The sequence below is a fragment of the Schistosoma haematobium genome, chromosome 6 (genome assembly GCF_000699445.3).
Source record: "Schistosoma haematobium chromosome 6, whole genome shotgun sequence".
NCBI lineage: Eukaryota > Metazoa > Platyhelminthes > Trematoda > Strigeidida > Schistosomatidae > Schistosoma > Schistosoma haematobium.
This window is the reverse complement of record NC_067201.1, coordinates 11,933,431-11,951,217: the sequence shown is the minus strand read 5'-3', so window position 1 is coordinate 11,951,217 and position 17,787 is coordinate 11,933,431. Positions and strand designations below refer to the sequence as shown.

At 32.5% G+C, this 17,787-nt stretch overlaps 2 protein-coding genes across 2 annotated transcripts in view; both read left to right on the top strand.

Annotated features, from left to right (window-relative positions):
- Nucleotides 1–4,164, top strand: part of MS3_00008530 (uncharacterized protein) — a 53,462-nt gene extending 49,298 nt beyond the window's left edge. Inside the window, exon 2 of the mRNA XM_051216860.1 lies at nucleotides 2,744–4,164. Within this exon, the coding sequence (XP_051065480.1) occupies nucleotides 2,744–3,685 (942 nt within the window). The 3' untranslated portion in view covers nucleotides 3,686–4,164. The remainder of the gene's footprint in view (nucleotides 1–2,743) is intronic.
- Nucleotides 4,165–7,295: 3,131 nt separating this feature from the next.
- On the top strand, nucleotides 7,296–10,036 carry MS3_00000591 (uncharacterized protein; the record flags this gene model as incomplete). The annotated part of the gene is made up of 2 exons (XM_051208299.1): nucleotides 7,296–7,389; nucleotides 9,797–10,036. Coding segments are annotated over 2 exons (318 nt in total), but the record flags the coding sequence as incomplete, so codon positions are not given.
- Between the last annotated feature and the right edge of the window lie 7,751 nt (nucleotides 10,037–17,787).

Below are 17,787 nucleotides of genomic sequence, written 5' to 3'. Positions count from 1 at the left end.
TGTATATCTCATTATCATTTATATTAAATACTCCTCATTTACAATATTAGATTGTGTTGGGGACGTTAGATCCCCAGAACTCACTTGGGAAAGGACCTTATTTTGTAATTTTATTTAGAGAATTTGAAGTTTTTTTGTTTTCGCGCCAAGGGCGCTCCTGTCACCTTCATGTCGTATTTCCCACTGGGAAATATCTTAAATGCTATTGGTCCGTTGAGTCTTTTAGTTTGCTATTTGGTAACTCTCCCCAAGGACGGTTTAGCACTGTATATATACGTTTTGAATTGTGTTTGTTGTTATCGCTCGTTTCTGGCTGTTTGCAGAATCTACTTTCCCACTCCAAGCTTGGACTTCTCCTTCTAGTTAGCGGGGCTGGAACGCATCAAATAGCTAGCTTACTGATCTTGGTCACTGAGTCTTTGTTCTCGTTCGCAGATCAAGTGAACTCGTGTTTGCTTCAAACCTAACAGATTGATAATATTCATTTAACTTGATGTTCCTAATTCATTTGTATGATAATTCAGTCTCATAGTTACTTTTTTAACGTTTTGTAGCTTAACTAATGATTCCAATAAACATAGGGAATAACATGTCTAGTAATATGGAAATTCAATAGTGGCGAGCAGTGAAATTCAGAACACGTATTTCATCATATATAGAATATACTTGCATTCCAGTGTTTATGTTCACATTGAAAATCCAGCGCAATTACTTTTGTTCCCAACATCAATGTGTTTTCCACCAAATGATTAAGTTCAGATAGATATTACAATAATGAATGTATTAATAAACCTTTACAAATGTCCTAGAATATTATTAAATATAAAGTTTATTTTACAGAACCTTGAGAAGGTCAACTAATATGAATCCACCTGAAAGTATTCGAAAGCTATCAGTTTTTAAATTGAAGACAGGTGTCAAAAAGTGATGTGGTATGGGTTACTTATATCCACACAAGTAATATATGAGGGTGGTCAGGTATAGAATGTATATTTCAGTAGAAGATCGATGAGTAAAGAACGAGAACAAAACTCAATGGGTATGAAAACGTATGAATAATGAAATCTGAGACAATAGATTGATGTTTGCAACAGGAACAGTCAAGTTTGAGATGATAGACTGATATTTTGAAAATTAACTATTTAATATATGGTTCTCAGATTTCGTGTCATATACATTCGATTGTCCCCACTGGTGTTCTTGTCACTATAGTGACATCTCACATAATCAACCATATAGATCAAATGGAAATTCGTATTACTTCTCATTTTGATATATTTCACTGAACAAGATTTTCCACAGTTTGAAAAAAACAGATTCCTACCATTTGAAGTTTAAAAAAACGGAGTACGTAATTACTGAATGATTTTGTATTTTCACTATAATCGATTACAAAACGACAACCAACGTTACATTACCAAGTTCATAATACTATTCAAATTCTACTAATTAGATTTGTTTTCATGCGTTCACAAATAGCAAAAGACTAATTTAATTGACTGAATAGTTCAATGATAATAACTTAGATACTAGATTTTGGAAGTTTCATGCCTTAAAAGAGCGTTGTTTGTTTCATGGGTACACATAAATCGTTTATTTATTCAAGTGAACAACAAAAATACAACCTATGGACATATATTTCTTGTATCTTGTCACCAATAACATTCACCTTGAAGCTAAGCTCGAGGTATAAGTTAAGATGATAAATTAATAAACGAATATCTTTTACGGTATTCTTTTTTAAAGCCATAAATTAAGAAAATTAAAGACGTTGTTGGGATTAAATGTTTAAATATCCCATGATGTTTGCTGTGTAACACATATATATATGCTACTTATGCTGATAGATATAAGTAGTATGTAGCGGCAAATGGAAGTGGGATGCCTGTCAACAGAAAAATGAATTGTAAAGAACATGAAAGAAAAGAAAGAGTAATTGGAAGAACAGAAGAATTGAAAGAAGCATGAAGCATGTGAAGAATAACTATGGAAGATATGCAAATAATATATTTAATGTATGATTTTCACATTTTAGGAAGGTATTATGTAATTTGAGTTAAATATTAAATTGACTTGGTTTTGTTTTACTTGTATCTTCCCATTGTTATTTAAGACTGCAATTGATCAGTCTCATGTTGGCATATGTGCATACTGTGCGGATTGCCTCGATATGACCTTAAGTCACAAGCTTTGAATATTAAATTGGTTTTACCCATCTGGGTTTTCGACAACTATTTGGTATATTTTTTTATTAAATGAATAATTATCATGATGCCTTCTCTTAATTCCATTGCATTCATTTATTATGTAAAGGAACAATGATTTATAAGTCTAACTTGATTCAATTTGCATAATTGCACAATCAACGTCCAATGTCAGTAACGGATAATTGACTTACATGTTGAACATGTTTAAATACCTCTTATCAAATTTTCTCAACAGGACTCCTGGAGTTGTCTTTCAGAATTAATCATTTGTAATAGCTTAGTTTGATACCTGAAGGCCGTGAGTTCTATCTTCGAAGCTTTTTCCAGATGCGCACTGTTGAGAAGTCCCATACTAGGATAAAAGAGCTATCCAGTGCTTACTGGTTTTTAATGGTTGTCTAGCTAAGTACAGTCGGTGTTGTTAACTATAAAAGTAAACTACATTTTTGATTTGTATTCATCAAACTACTAATTTTCTTTACATTAATATATATATAATCCCTTGTTACTGTTTTCATCCATTTCATTCTACACAGGTGTTTGCAATCGTTTCAATAATTTTTATCCTTCTATCTACAATCAGTTTAACGTTGAATACAATGCCTGAAATACAATTTAACACTACATTGATCAAATATATTGAGACGGAGATACATACTGATACAGATGATAATAATGCTACTACTACTATACATCAATCATCAAATGAAATAACTGATAATCCATATTTAGATATTGTTGAAACAATATGTATCTCTTGGTTTACATTGGAATATGTATTACGTTTATGGTGTTCACCAAATAAATTGAAATTTCTTAAACGTATTCTCAATATTATTGATTTAATTGCAATTTTACCATTCTATATCCATGTATTATTGGTAGAAGTTGTAACAAGACATCATAATGAATCATTACATTCATTAAGAAAAATTGTACAAATATTTCGTATTCTTCGTATATTACGTATATTTAAACTTGCTAGACATTCAACTGGTTTACAAGCACTTGGCTATACATTTAAACGTTCTTATAAAGAACTTGGTTTACTTATGTTATTAATTGCTTTAGGTGTAGTATTATTTTCTAGTTTAGTATATTTTGCTGAAAAAGATGAAAATTCTGAAATGTTTCGCAGTATACCATCGGCATTTTGGTGGGCAACTATTACAATGACAACAGTTGGTTATGGTGATATGTTACCAAGAACAATATTAGGCAAATTAATTGGTGCATGTTGTTGTATATGTGGTGTATTAGTAGTAGCATTACCAATTCCAATTATTGTGAATAATTTTGCTGATTTTTATAAAGAACATATGAGACGTGAAAAAGTATTAAAACGTAGAGATGAATTTGAAAAATTTCGTCGTAATGAAGAATTAATAAATAATGAAATGAATAAATGTGCCTTTATTGAACAAATGAATCAAGAGGATGAGAAACAAAATCATTATCTAATCAATAAAATTGTATAAATCATAATCATGATCATCATTTATATATATATATAGTGAAGAACATTTTTACCATTCATAATGGATCTAAATTGTATCCAATGAAGAGCTCAAAATGATTTATCAATTAAAGTTCAAATGAATTCTTAGATTTATCATAATATTTATACATTTATAACTAGATTGGTAAAAAGAAAAAAAAAGAAAACAATCCTGTAAACAGTTCTCTTCCAGTTATTTTTTGGTTGTTGTTGTTGCTGTCTGACAACAAAACACACACATAGTTACAAATGATTACTCACACATATTATGTATGTATTAAAGTGGATAAAAATATCATACATGTAGAGAACAATGATACACTATTTATTATTATTATTATTATTTTACAAGTTAATTAGAGTTAATTATTGTTTTCTTTTGCATGATATTTTCTATTTTAGCTTAATAATAACTTACTACTTTATTATGATCTAATGTATAAAAATCAAATTAGAGAAAGAAAAGAAAAACACTTCTTATTGAATATACAAAAATAAATAGGAATTCATATTTTCAACAACAACAAAACAACGACTTTCTTTCTTTTATTATCTTTTTGAAATGGTTTCTACGGGATAAAAATTCTTAATTCAATAATATGGGATATATAAAATAGCCTAAGGTTATACGACGAGTCTATAATTTATAGGATGAACCAATCAGATTTAAGATAACAGATCTTTGGTTTTTGAAGCGAAATTCACTTATTCATTCGTTTAAATAGTGTCTTGGTTGATATTAGTTAATATGTTAGTTCGTGATGAAAACTATAAATCTAAATCCGAAACTTCGAACATCAAATGTAAACTATTATTATTTCTTAAATTGCTTTATAATTTTTATTTAGCAAGATTAAATAGGTATGCACTTTCAAGATTATATTGGCGTCGTTTAAAGGTCGTCCATAAATTATAGTCTCATTGGTTACACTATAAAATTTGTATAATATTTTAATGGAAAAAGAAAGCTTAAGAAAATTTATTATTAACAAACCACTAATCACATAATCAGTTAACCAGTAAATGAGAATCAAAATATAAACTTACTTACTTACTAACGCCTGTTACCCCCCAATGGAGCATAGTCCGCCAATAAGCATTATCCAACCCAATCTGTCTTAGGCCTTCATTTCTAGTTCCATCCAGTGGTTGTTTATGCTTATCATGTCTGTCTCCATCTCTCAGCGTAATGTGTTCTTTGTTCTTTTCTCTTCTCTTTTCGCCTTGAGGATTCCAAGTAAAAGTTTATCTTGTAACACAGTTGGGTGCTCTTCTCAATGTATCTCCTATCCACTTCTAGTGCTTCTTTCTGATTTCTTCATCCACTGACATCTAGTTTGTTCTCTTCCACAGTAGGTTGTTGCTGATAATGTCTGGATAACGGATTCAAAGTAAGTATTTAATGATACATCAATTAATTTATAACAATCCTAATAATGATAATATCAGAGTTGTTGAAATGTTATCAAAAAAAGTGAAATTAAATTCTTGATTTATTGGAATACAATGGACAGTTCAACGATTCGAAATTCTCAGATGAGTGAGCTCTACTGTACCATGAACACCAACAAATGCTGATGAGGATAATTAATGTAGCAGCAGCCTGTGCATCAGTAGGCTTCAACATACATAATGGATAAAGAAAGATTCTTAAATACAAGATGGATAACACCAATCCAATCACACTTGATGGAGAGGCTCTGGAAGAGGTAGGAAGTTCTAGATAACTGGGCAGCATAATCGATAAACAAGGGGAATCTGATAAAGACCTAAATACAAGGACTGGAAGGGCAGCACAGTATTCCTACAATTAAAGAACATATAGAAATTAGAACAACTACCAGTCAACATGAAAGTCACAATCTTTAATACGAATGTCAAGAAAATTCTACTGTATGGAACTGAAATTCCGAGAACTACTACAAATAACATCAAAAGGTATAATTATTTATAAACAATTGTCTACGCAAGATACTCAATGTCCATTGACTGGATAGCATCAGTAACAGTTTATTGTGAGAGAGAAGAAACGAGCTTTCAACTGAAGAGGAAATTAGGAAAAGACGTTGGAATTGGATATGACATACATTGAGAAAATCACTTAACTGCATCACGATGCAAGCACTAACTTGAAATCTTGAATGGAAAAGGAAAAGAGGAGGATGTGTGCCTGCTGGATTCCACCTGTTAGACACAATCCATCTACTCAATAAAACCTGTATTTGAATAATTATATAGAAGGAATCTGTATAGGATGCACATACCTCGACAAAGACTAAAATAACGGACTATTAACTTACAAAACATTTTTTATACCTTTGTCTACAAATATATCTTGCTATTCACTAAGTAGTTGGTTAATTCAATTGAATATTTCATTCTCAAATATCTTTTGTCATGCTTAAAGTCCATATAAGTTTTAAGTTTCAATAAACTTAGTTCGTCGCTAAATAGTTAACACTTATTTCGTTGGAACATTTTTTGATGAAGTATTTACGGCTGAATAAAATCGCACCTATTTAGTTTTTAAAACGCATCTTCAACTAGAACGTTTAACAGGGCTTCTCAATTACTTGCTTACTGACTTACGCCTGTTACCCCAAATGGAACATAGGCCACTGACCAACATTCTCCAAACCACTCTGTCATCGGCCTTCCTTTCTAGTTCTATTCAATTGTTGTTCATTCTTCTTATATCTATCTCCGTTTTTCGACGTAATGTGTTCACTGACCTTCATCTTCTATTTTGCCCTTAGGGATTTTATGTGTGGGCTTGCTTGTGACGCGGTTGTGTGTGTTCCTCAATGTGTGTCCTATCCACTTACAGCGTTTTATCTTGATTTCTTCCTCCACTGAAATCTGGTTTGTTCTCTCCCACAATAGGTTGTTGCTGATAGTGTCTAGCCAAAGGGTCCGAAGTATTTTGTGTAGACAACTGTTAATAAACACTTTTATCTTCTGGATAATGGCTTTCGTGTTTCTCCAAGTATCCGCCCCATACAGTAGAACTGTTTTGAAATTTTTAACTTTGCTGTTGGTTAACAGTTGTTTTGAGTTTCAGATATTCTTCAGTTGTAAATATGCTGCTTTTGCTTTACCGATTCATACCTTTACATCTATAACAGATCTATCATGCTCATCAATGATACTTCCCAAATATGTAAAAATCTTTACATCCTTCATAGCTTCTTCATCAAATGTAATTTGATTAGTGCATGTAATCACTAATCATGTTCCCATTAATGGATAAGTAATTAAATGAAATTTTCGAATTTAGACCATTTTCTAGACATTTCTATATAAAACTGAATTGAATGAAAAACTTTTTTTTTAATATAAAAGAAGACTAATGTCAACTTAATTATTGAAAATAAAGGAAGTATCTTTTCTTTTTCTTCTTTCTATTTGAAAAAGATAAATCTTAAACATAATCAAATTATACCTTGTGATTTGATTCAGCTGATGTTATGGTGATATGTCTTGATCCATCTTGTGTTCAGGTCTTCTTTGCTTGACATTCATATGGATATATATATATATATATATATATATCCATAAATTTATATGTTTATCCTTTCATTCTAAGAAAGCCTATAATAGAAAACATTATAATGAGTAAAATGATGCAATTTATTTGGCTTTGGCTTTTCATTTTAAATTATATTCAAGCTTTACCCGAAATTGGTATGTTTATCATTCTGTATGTTAATTTATATAGTATTCATTCAATATTATCATAAATAGATAATCACTTAAAACTGTCATGTATATTAATAAGCCATTATAAATTGACTATTCATGGAGTAATATGTTATCAGGTATGTAGCCAAATAATGATAAATTACAAAATTATGTACGTGTTAGTATTGTATCAAAAACATTAATGTGATTTATAAGCAAAGATGAATAATGACTAGTAGTGGAATCCAGGATGTGCGTTTCGTCCTATTTGGGACTCGTCAGCTGAGTGTACCTACATCTCGGAGTTAATGTTCACTCTTGGACCCGAACCCAGTACCGTTCGCTTCAAACAGAATCGCGTTATCCAGCTGACAAATCCTAAATAGGATGAAACGCGCGTCAAACTAGATTCCACTGCTAACCACTATCCAACTTTGCCCACAATGCCTGTGACTTGAGGCAATATCGAGGCAATACTCACAGTATGTACATATACTAATAACAGACTGATCATTTGCAGTCCTAAAGGCATCAATGATGTTAATGTTCACTATGGGACTAGAACCCAGTACCATTTGCTTCAAATGCCATCAGTTTATCTACTTAGCTACTGAGTCCTGATAGTCACTTGCTTGTGCGATGGAGTGAAATTCAAATTCACTTGGTATTGTTTACTTGAATCTTCTCATTGATGTGATTTGTTAAGGCAAATGAGATGACTACAATGAAATACTACATTTATCTCATCACCAAAGACTTATATTTACAATGTTATAATTATTTTATATTCAATACAGTTTGATTGTTGCCTTTAAATTATACTCAATTTTTATAGTGGTTTTTCTAAAATGATCATTATATTGTACTTAAAATTTTGTTTGATTAGTGGAAAGATAATGTATATATCATCTACTTTTATCTCGTCATTTACATAAAAACTCTATCGTGTATTAAAGTGAACAGTCTTTATCTAAAGATTACAGATGGTTTAATTATGAAACGATAGCTCACAAGAAATCCACAGTAACATGTATTACTTGTAATCAAACAATTTACAACTTCATGCTTATGGATGAATGAATGGTAGCTCACAGCAGAATCGAAGACGTCCGGTTCATTCCATGTAGAACTCACCAGCTGAATTTACAAGGGTCTCGGAGTTAATGTTCACTCAAGGACTCGATTCCATCACTTTTTGCTTCCACCTAGCTACTGAGTTCAAACGAGTGTTCTCTTGTGCATCGGTGTGAAATCTGATTCATCTGTATTGGTTGTTGGAATCTTCCAATTAATGTTTAGAACTGCAATTAATCAGTCATTTTTGGCATATATATTCGACATACTTTGACAGGCGTCCCGGGTTTCACTTATAGCTACCATTCATCTCTACCTATAATTCTTATAACTTAAATATCGAGGCAATCCACACAGAATACACAGACTGATCAATTGCAGTCCTAAACGTTAATAAGAAGATTCAAACAACCAATACAAATGTACTTGTGATTTTCATTTTGATTCATAAAAATGAAATATTCTATCAGAATGTTTAATTATTCACAATGATGAGAAATTTATTTATATAGTTTGCATTAATGCACACAACTTGAAACGAAAAAATATTGGCTCATAACTGAAAAGAAAAATAGCATTTCCATTAAAGATAATATTTATAAATTGTAAATAAGGAATTTTTATTCTTTCTCATCCTTTGTTAGCCCCCAAATGCCTTGATACGGTCGAGGGTGGGGCGAATCACCTCTCCCCCTACAAATGCTCTCACATGGCCACGCTTATAGTGCCACTGGCAGGGAAGTCCTACTCACTGCCTTCTCGTGGCGTGGGTGTCGTTTATGAAATTAAGAGGACAAAAAGCGAATGTCCGACGCTTCAACTGGGTTGGTAAACCTTCCGTGTCCACCTAGGGGAGTTGGAAAACCCTGATTCCAAACCAATGGTGCACATAGTTCCCAGAATCATGAGGAAACAAATCATGTATGAGTCAATCATTGGTCACTGTTTGCGATGGGACTTCATCTCCTGATGTTGCTTCACTGCGTTGTGGATCAGACCTTTATGTCGAAGGCTCGGGGAGTCACCCCTTAAGAAAACCACTTGCTTTGGTCTGGACACCCGGGCAGTATCATAGCCCACACACAAATCAAGTGACTTGTGTGGCGTATATGTAATCGGTGTCCCTTTGTACAAGTATTTATGTATTCAAATAAATAAATACATCCTTTGTTAGAAACTAAAGAAATGATGATATGAATGCGTAGATTTCCATGCAACAGAATTGTACAGTTTCTCATGTAATAAATGTTTACATCATAAATAGATTTAAATCTTCCTAGACGTATTCATTTGCATCTAATCAGTTTTATTATTATTACTTTTTTTCTCTTTGCAGCTGTGAAAAGACGTTGTTCACCATTAGGAGGTTATTGTGACCGATCAATTGTCCATCCATGTTGTAAAAACTCAGTTTGTGAACTTCATGGATTTGCAAACGGAACATGTGTTAAATGTTTAGATGTGGATTGGGCTTGTTTAAGTAATTCAGAATGTTGCAGTGGAATTTGTCGTCTTGTAAAATGTCAACCAAAGAAGAAAATTAAAATTAGTGTTTATTGAAATTCATAAGAAATGTATATTTAAATACATGAATACATTACTTTAGAATCAATCTGTTTACTTGTTATTTGTTTTAGAAGTTGATTGTCTTTTAATCTGAGCTTTTATCAGTGTTTAGTTTATTGTATGTACGGAGAGTATTGGTGGGTGGCCTCCTCGACGAGGGGTAACATGCATAAGTAGGTAAGTAAGTAAGTAGGTAAGTATGTAAGTAAGTAAGCAAGTAAGTAGGTAAGTAAGTAAGCAAGCATGTAAGTCAGTAATGACTTGTTGATAACTAATAAAATTCATGAAATAAGTTGTTACTAATGTAGGTTTAAAGAATAAATAATCAGATCGTGTTAAACTATCCAATATAAACGATATATAGTTCAAATCTTTGAGTCATTACAATCCAATCATTTTGAAGAAAACCGTGAACTACGATTTTTTTCGTTGATTGCATTTTTAGTGTTTATGATAGAATAAAATAAACTGTTTTCTATCAGCTAACAATTCGTTTAGCGATCATAGAGATATTTCAGTTTAAATTCAAAGAATGAGTTGTGTGTGGTGTCGAGGCTCTCCTTCAACAGATAATCAAAATACCAAATTACCTTAACTTTGCACAAGGACAATCCCTACATCATCATCATCAGTATTCGGAATAGAAGAAATTATCCAGAATTTCATATTATCTGACTTCTTTCGTGACTTTGAATAGAGTATTAATAAAATTTACGTGATTTAATAGTTGAATTCATGAGTCAATTGAAGCTATACCATCATGGAAAACCTGAAAGCATGGGACGGCCGTTTCGTCATACTGTGGGACTCCTCAGCAGTGCGCATCCACGATCACGCTCGCAGGATTCGAAATCAGGACCTATCGGTTTCATGCACGAATGCCTAACCTCCAGATCACTGAACCGACCGGCACCCAACGGTGTTAATGTCTAACTTCAGCCAATCCACGAAATTGCGTCACCGTCCACCACTATCTTCAGTGAGTTATAATCTCGCAACAGACCTGGTCGAACTCCACTGGTCATGACTTCAATTGACGAATTAATTCAACCATTAAATTATTAAAATCTCCACAAGACCCTCTTCTGATAGTATCAAGAATTCATGTTATTTCATGGCTTTTGTTCAGCTACTTATAACTTAAAGTTAGTAGTAATGTTAGTTAAATAATAGTGTATATATTTTGTCATCATATTGATATAGTTCTCATCAACAAAGGTTAATCAAAAAAGAGTAATCAGTATGAAAAGATTATAATAGATATCTATATGTTAAATAATGTGAATGTTTATGTTAGGACCCGAATTATACCCAGTAGATTAATTATTGTTTGATATGATGGAAAGAAAAGTCAATTTTCGATTGAATTCCTCATTATCAGTTTTATTCAACATTACATCCATTGTTGATTCAACGTGAGGATCATTCCGTGTAGTATTTGGTTTGTTTTCCCAGTATGATATTTTATTCTGTATAATATACGATATTCTTGTATTCACTTGACATGAACTATGCTCATTAAGTGATTTGTTATAACTGAGTATGTGGTCTAATCCTAATTATTAATCAAAATGGGTGTACAATCAATATATAAACCAGTGTATTTTAGACTATGATGATTCGTCATCGTCAAAGTGTTTTGGGGATAATAAATCTTCACTTATACCAGTCTTTGTGTTCTTACTTTCGCATCATGGGAATTACCGTGATCCCTCGTTCCGAGTATAAGTGATCAGCACCTTTGTTTTTACGGCACAAGAGTTTATAGGTTATATATCTGAATATTCTATAAGAAAAGCTAAGAGTGTGAAAGACAGAATTGTTTAGAAATGAAATATTATAGTTATGTAATACCTGTAACAAAACATTAAATAGACTGGATGACTATAGATCACACCATAGTCTCACATTAGCTGTTAATACCCTTAATTTAAAGCAAATAATTTAATGATAAACAGTAGATTGAAATACTTCAGTTTATAAAGGTGAGGCAAAATTTTCTCTATGATACAGAAAGTTTGAGAAGTGAGATATAAAATATTACCATGATAGACTATAGTCGAGAATGACGTGCATTAAAATAGGGAGCGAATCTATCTAACTAAATTTTATAATGTAAAGCTACAAATAATAATGAGCGTAGTAAAAAAGAATGATGAAATAAATGGGTAGCATCAGTGAAACAAAATAGAATCGGTGATTTCAAGCATTTTTGGTTTTCCAATACTAGATCATTCTACCATATATGAAGAATAATTATTAAAGCTCCCAGACATAACTGTAGTTTACAATCCAGTAAATTTACTGAAAGTCATGTATGAACTGCAAAATTTGTATTGACGTAATGAAATAATTTAGTTTATTTCAGTGAGTAGTGACAAATTCGGATATTAATTGAAGTAGGAAAGCTTTGAAATCTAGGACAGAAGCAACCGGGTCAACAGGATTTTGCTTGACTGTAATATATTCCATTTTCTTCGTTACTATTCTCTCAGATTTATAGTTAAACTCTCATAGATAACTATTATGAAACAGATACTTATTAACTATGGTTAACGCTAACTCACTCTCGTCTTCTGTGTACAATGTATGTACGCAGATAGAGTTATGATATGAGATCGTTTTAGCCCATCGTACGAAAGCTTTTCTTGTCAGGATAGAGTCAAACAAAAAAATTCTATCAACGAATAAGTATCTGAGTTTTATAAGTCAGTACCACGATCTAAAAAGTGGAAGATCTTATAAAGTTCAGGAACCACCTTAAATAAAATTATTTTTTACTTAGAAGATTTTAGAAATTGAGGAGTATGTTTGCAATTTATGAAATGGTTTCTGAAGTTTGTACAAAGCCTTTCTTAACCAGAATACACAAAAAGGTCAAGAAAAGCCTACTATATTTTGATTACCTATTTATTATAATCAAGATATTCGATCCACTACAAATATGAATATTAAAGATTCCCATTGTGAAAATTAGAACAACACATATAAGCGAATAATTGTTTTCAATTAGATCGTCATCAGACTTTACTCTAATATACATGAATATTTATACGAAAATGTTAAACCAATCAAGGCAATTTAGGTCAATAATCACAATGAAATAGAATAAGTCTCTACACATAATAGGTAAAAATACAAATTGATAGTAGGAAGACACGTGTACTGATAGTAGTAAGAATAATAAAATACGATAACAGAAGTCTTATCAATAGTTAGACGTTGGAAATAGAAGATTAAACGTGGGTAAATAGACTCGTATAAATATTCATGTATATTAGAGTAAAACCTGATGACGATCTAGTTGAAAATAATTGTTCGCTTATATGTGTTGTTCAAATACAAATATGTCAGCTTCCCTGAATATTGTCCGTATCCTGGTTTTCATCATTGATTGTACACACAGATAATCAATAACTTCATTCGCATACTGATTTACACATAGAAAATACACATTGATATATAAACATATATGTACATCTATACGTTCTTCCAAAGCAAATAATATTCTGTCTTCTGAATATTCACAAATGAATTTGCAACAATATTAAGAGAATTAGCCTATTAAGAAATAAATGGTTAACGGTTCATCATATTTCGGAGTGAAAATTAAGGAAGTAATCAATTCAAGTTCTTCCATATATAAAATTCTTTACTGATCTCCAGTTTTTTAAAGTAATTAACACTACTATTTTAGATTGTAAGTAGATGGATGAGTCTTCGGAACAAGTGAACTAATGTTACTCTGTTATGACATATTCGTGGTATATAGAGTAGATGGAATTTTACTAGCGTTGGAATGCAGGACACGGTTTTGATCCTATCTAAAACTCATCAACTGGATGTTCCTGTGAAGTGGATAATGCATTAGCGTTCGAAACTGAACGGAGTGGGTCTGATTTCCGAAATGAACCTTAACTCTAAGGTTCAGGGACATTAAGCCGATGAGTCCATAATTGGATGAAACACGCGTCCTGGATACCACTTCCAGCTACAATCCACCTGTTCTATATGAACCTTGTTAATAATGGCTTTATCAAGGCAATCTGCACTCCATTCATATATTACAACTAAGACTGATCACACTTCACTCAAATTATCAGGAACGGGATGATCCTAGCTATTACAAATTAAACTAATGTTTTCATTGTGTTAAAAGTTGTAAGATATTCAAAATACTTAGTTGAGTTCTTCCAATTATTTTAAGGTCTATCTGCCGGCAAAACTTTGAACTAGAAGCCTATATTCTTAATTCACAAGTTATGTGCACCAGGGCAATATATATATATATATATATATATATATATATATATATATATATATATAAACGAAAGGTTTTCAACCGTTACTCACTCCCTCGTAATACAACTGTTAGTGTTTAGTACAAATGATAGATATACAGCTTACTTTACATTTCAATAAGTAACTGAACTACTCTAAACTAGACAAATACTTTATAAACAAAGATGGATAAGGTCTAGCTGTTGGATCCAAGACGCACATTTCCTCCTATTTGGGACCTATCAGCTGGATTTACCTGCATCTCGGAGTTAATGTCCACTCTTGGACTACAACTCAGTACCGTTCGCTTCAAACAGAATCGCGTTATCCAGCTGACAAATCCCAAATAGGTTGAAACGCGTGTCAAACTAGATTCCACTGCTAACCACTATCCAACTTTGCTCACAATGCTTGTGACTTGAGGCAATATCGAGGCAATACTCACAGTATGTACACATACTAATAACAGACTGACCAATTGCATTCCTAAAACCATCGATGGGAAGATTCAAGTAAACAATACTAAGAAAATTTAGATTTATGCTTGTTTGGACAAGTTTTCACAGCACATCAACTAGATAGTCTAGTTTTTATTGTCAAATAATCTTACTAGCCAAAATACTACATTATTATTTTAAATATATTTAATTTTAACTAGTTTTTTTATTATATGACATATGTATTATTATTTTTATTATTATAATCCTGATATTTAGATAGGCGAGTTTCGCAAACTTTTCTAGCCTGTGTAAGTTATTTATACAGAGAACAAGTTACATCTACAGGTTAAAACATGATTTAAATAGCAAAATTTAACAACTATTGTAGCACGTTGTATTAGTGTTTACTCGGAAGCAGGAGCGATCTGAAACAACACAACAGTCAGAACTGGTAACTGCCTCTGAAGTGAGAACGCAGCCTACTGGTACAACAGAGATATATTTTAAAATTGAAGGACGCGGTCATATTACAAAAAGGGAAAACCTATCACAAAATAGTTTTTTCTATCGTTCTTCAGGTTCAGCTTCCATAGAGCTTGTTTCTCTTCTTCCAGTGAGTTTACTCTTTGTTGTCCTGCAATAAGAAAAACAGACTCGTGTTAGTAACATCACATATAAGGATTTTTGCAACTGTTACACTATATCAACTAGTCAGTGGATATGAACATATAAAAGTATGCTAATGGATGTCAATATCATCGGTGACCATATTACGCTTTAATTTCCTTTACATTAGTGTTTGAATGTGTATTAGTAAATATTAGGTCAATTATATGACTGAGTGTATTTAATTTATAAACCCCCAGTTTTCATCATATTTGAAATCCAGACATAGTAATTAATAATAACTTCCTCATAGAAATACTGGACTACTATATATATACATCACAATTAAGTTTATGTAAGAAGTGAATATAGATGTGCAATGCGATGTGGTTTATAAATTAAATACACTCAGTTATATAATTGACCTAATATTGGTTGATATTAAGTGCCCGGCAAATGTAATTTGGGGGTGGAAAAATTTTTTCAGTGGGGTGGGGGGATTTTTAAAAAAATTTTCAAAAATTGCCGGGTGGATAATAAAAATAAAAATGGGCACTAATATCATGTTCACATGTAAAGATTGATTCATTAGCAACTGTTGCTATTTTAAGCCTTGAACAATACTTTAATCTGAAATAATATCTCTTTTCCTCTCATTATACTTTGATGTAGTCTTTTACGCTTGTTAACATCATAATTTAAATATTTCGTGAATTTTCCTAACCTTAATTCTTAACCGCAAACTTCATGAGTTCTTAGATGGTGGTTGGAGGTAGTCAACAGGAAACCCTAGACCCGGGTTTCTTGCTACTTAGCACTCATCAGCAAGGTGTACCTGTACAACTGATTGATCACTGGTAGTAGCACAAAACCTGGGTCCAGGGTTTCCTGTTGACTAATTCCAACCACTATCTTATCCCAACATAGTGCACACAATGTCGAGTCACCTAGACTAGTGGTCACATTGCAACTTGGTCGATAGCATTCGATCTGAACTAAATAAGGAATTGACACACATGACATTGATCATTGGGTAGTGATAAATCAATTATGACTTCATCAGTTCTTAAAGAAAAGTTTGTGTACATTTTTGTTGTCATCTTTTTCATCAATATCAACAACATTCCAAATGGCTAAGAACTCTATAAAAATTTAGTTAAGGTCACCTCTCAAGTCATTCAAGGAAATCTATACACTATAGTTCCACTTATCTATTAATAAAAACAAATACAGTAAGTCAAGTCAGAGTAAAATCATGTCACTCTAGTAAATAAAGTTCATTATTTATATGATACCATATTATTTAGAAGATCCATGATAGGTCCACCTATCTAAACTATTGATAATCTCAGGGTTATTTCTGAAATATTGACCCTTTAATTCTTTAAATAATCATTGTGGTGTGTGCTACTGATGTCGACAGATATAAGTAGTATGTATCATCAATCGAAAGTGAAATACCTGGTAGTAGAACGTTAAGAAGATCGAAGAAAAGAGAACGAGAACAGATAATGATTAGTGTGGAAGCGAATGAACAATGAAGTTTAAGACTATTAACTGATATTTTGCAAATGAAGTATTTACTGTTTGGTTCTACGATGCTGTAATTTTTATGTTCAAATACATTCGATTGTAAATAGAGCAAGAACAAACATTGATGCAGAATAGTATGAATTCATATTTAGATGGTGGTTGGAGGTAGTCAACAGGAAACCCTGGACCCGGGTTTCGTGCTATTTGGCACTCGTCAGCAAGGTGTACCTGTAATCTTGAGGGAACTGGTGCTCCCTGGCGGATTCGATCTCGTATCACCCAGCTTCACAGTCAGAGACGTTACCACTGAGCTCTCTAACTGATTTGATCCCATGCCATACAGCTGGTCCCGGATAGCTCAGTGGTAACGTCTCTGACTGTGAAGCTGGGTGATACGAGATCGAATCCGCCAGGGAGCACCAGTTCCCTCAAGATTACAGGTACACCTTGCTGACGAGTGCCAAATAGCACGAAACCCGGGTCCAGGGTTTCCTGTTGACTACCTCCAACCACCATCTAAATCTCAATACATAGTGCCCGCAGTGTCGAGTCACCTAGGCTGGTGGCCACATTGCAACATGATCGATAGCATTCGATCTGCACTAATAAGGACTAGACAAGCATGACATTGATCACCACCCAGTGATCAATCAATTGTGATGAATTCATATTATTTCGAGGTTTCTCGTCAGCTGCTTACAAACCAAAATTGTGATAGAATATTTTTACATGGAGATAGTGTGAAACAATTAACATAAATGAGTGTAAATAACTGGATTACAATAACAACTATATATATATACTAGAAACAGGTCAGAGGTCACAAAAAGGGTTAATTCAGGTTGGGTGGTGTAATAGTTTAGTGAAGTTCATAAATTGTGTGATAATTAGAGAGATTAAT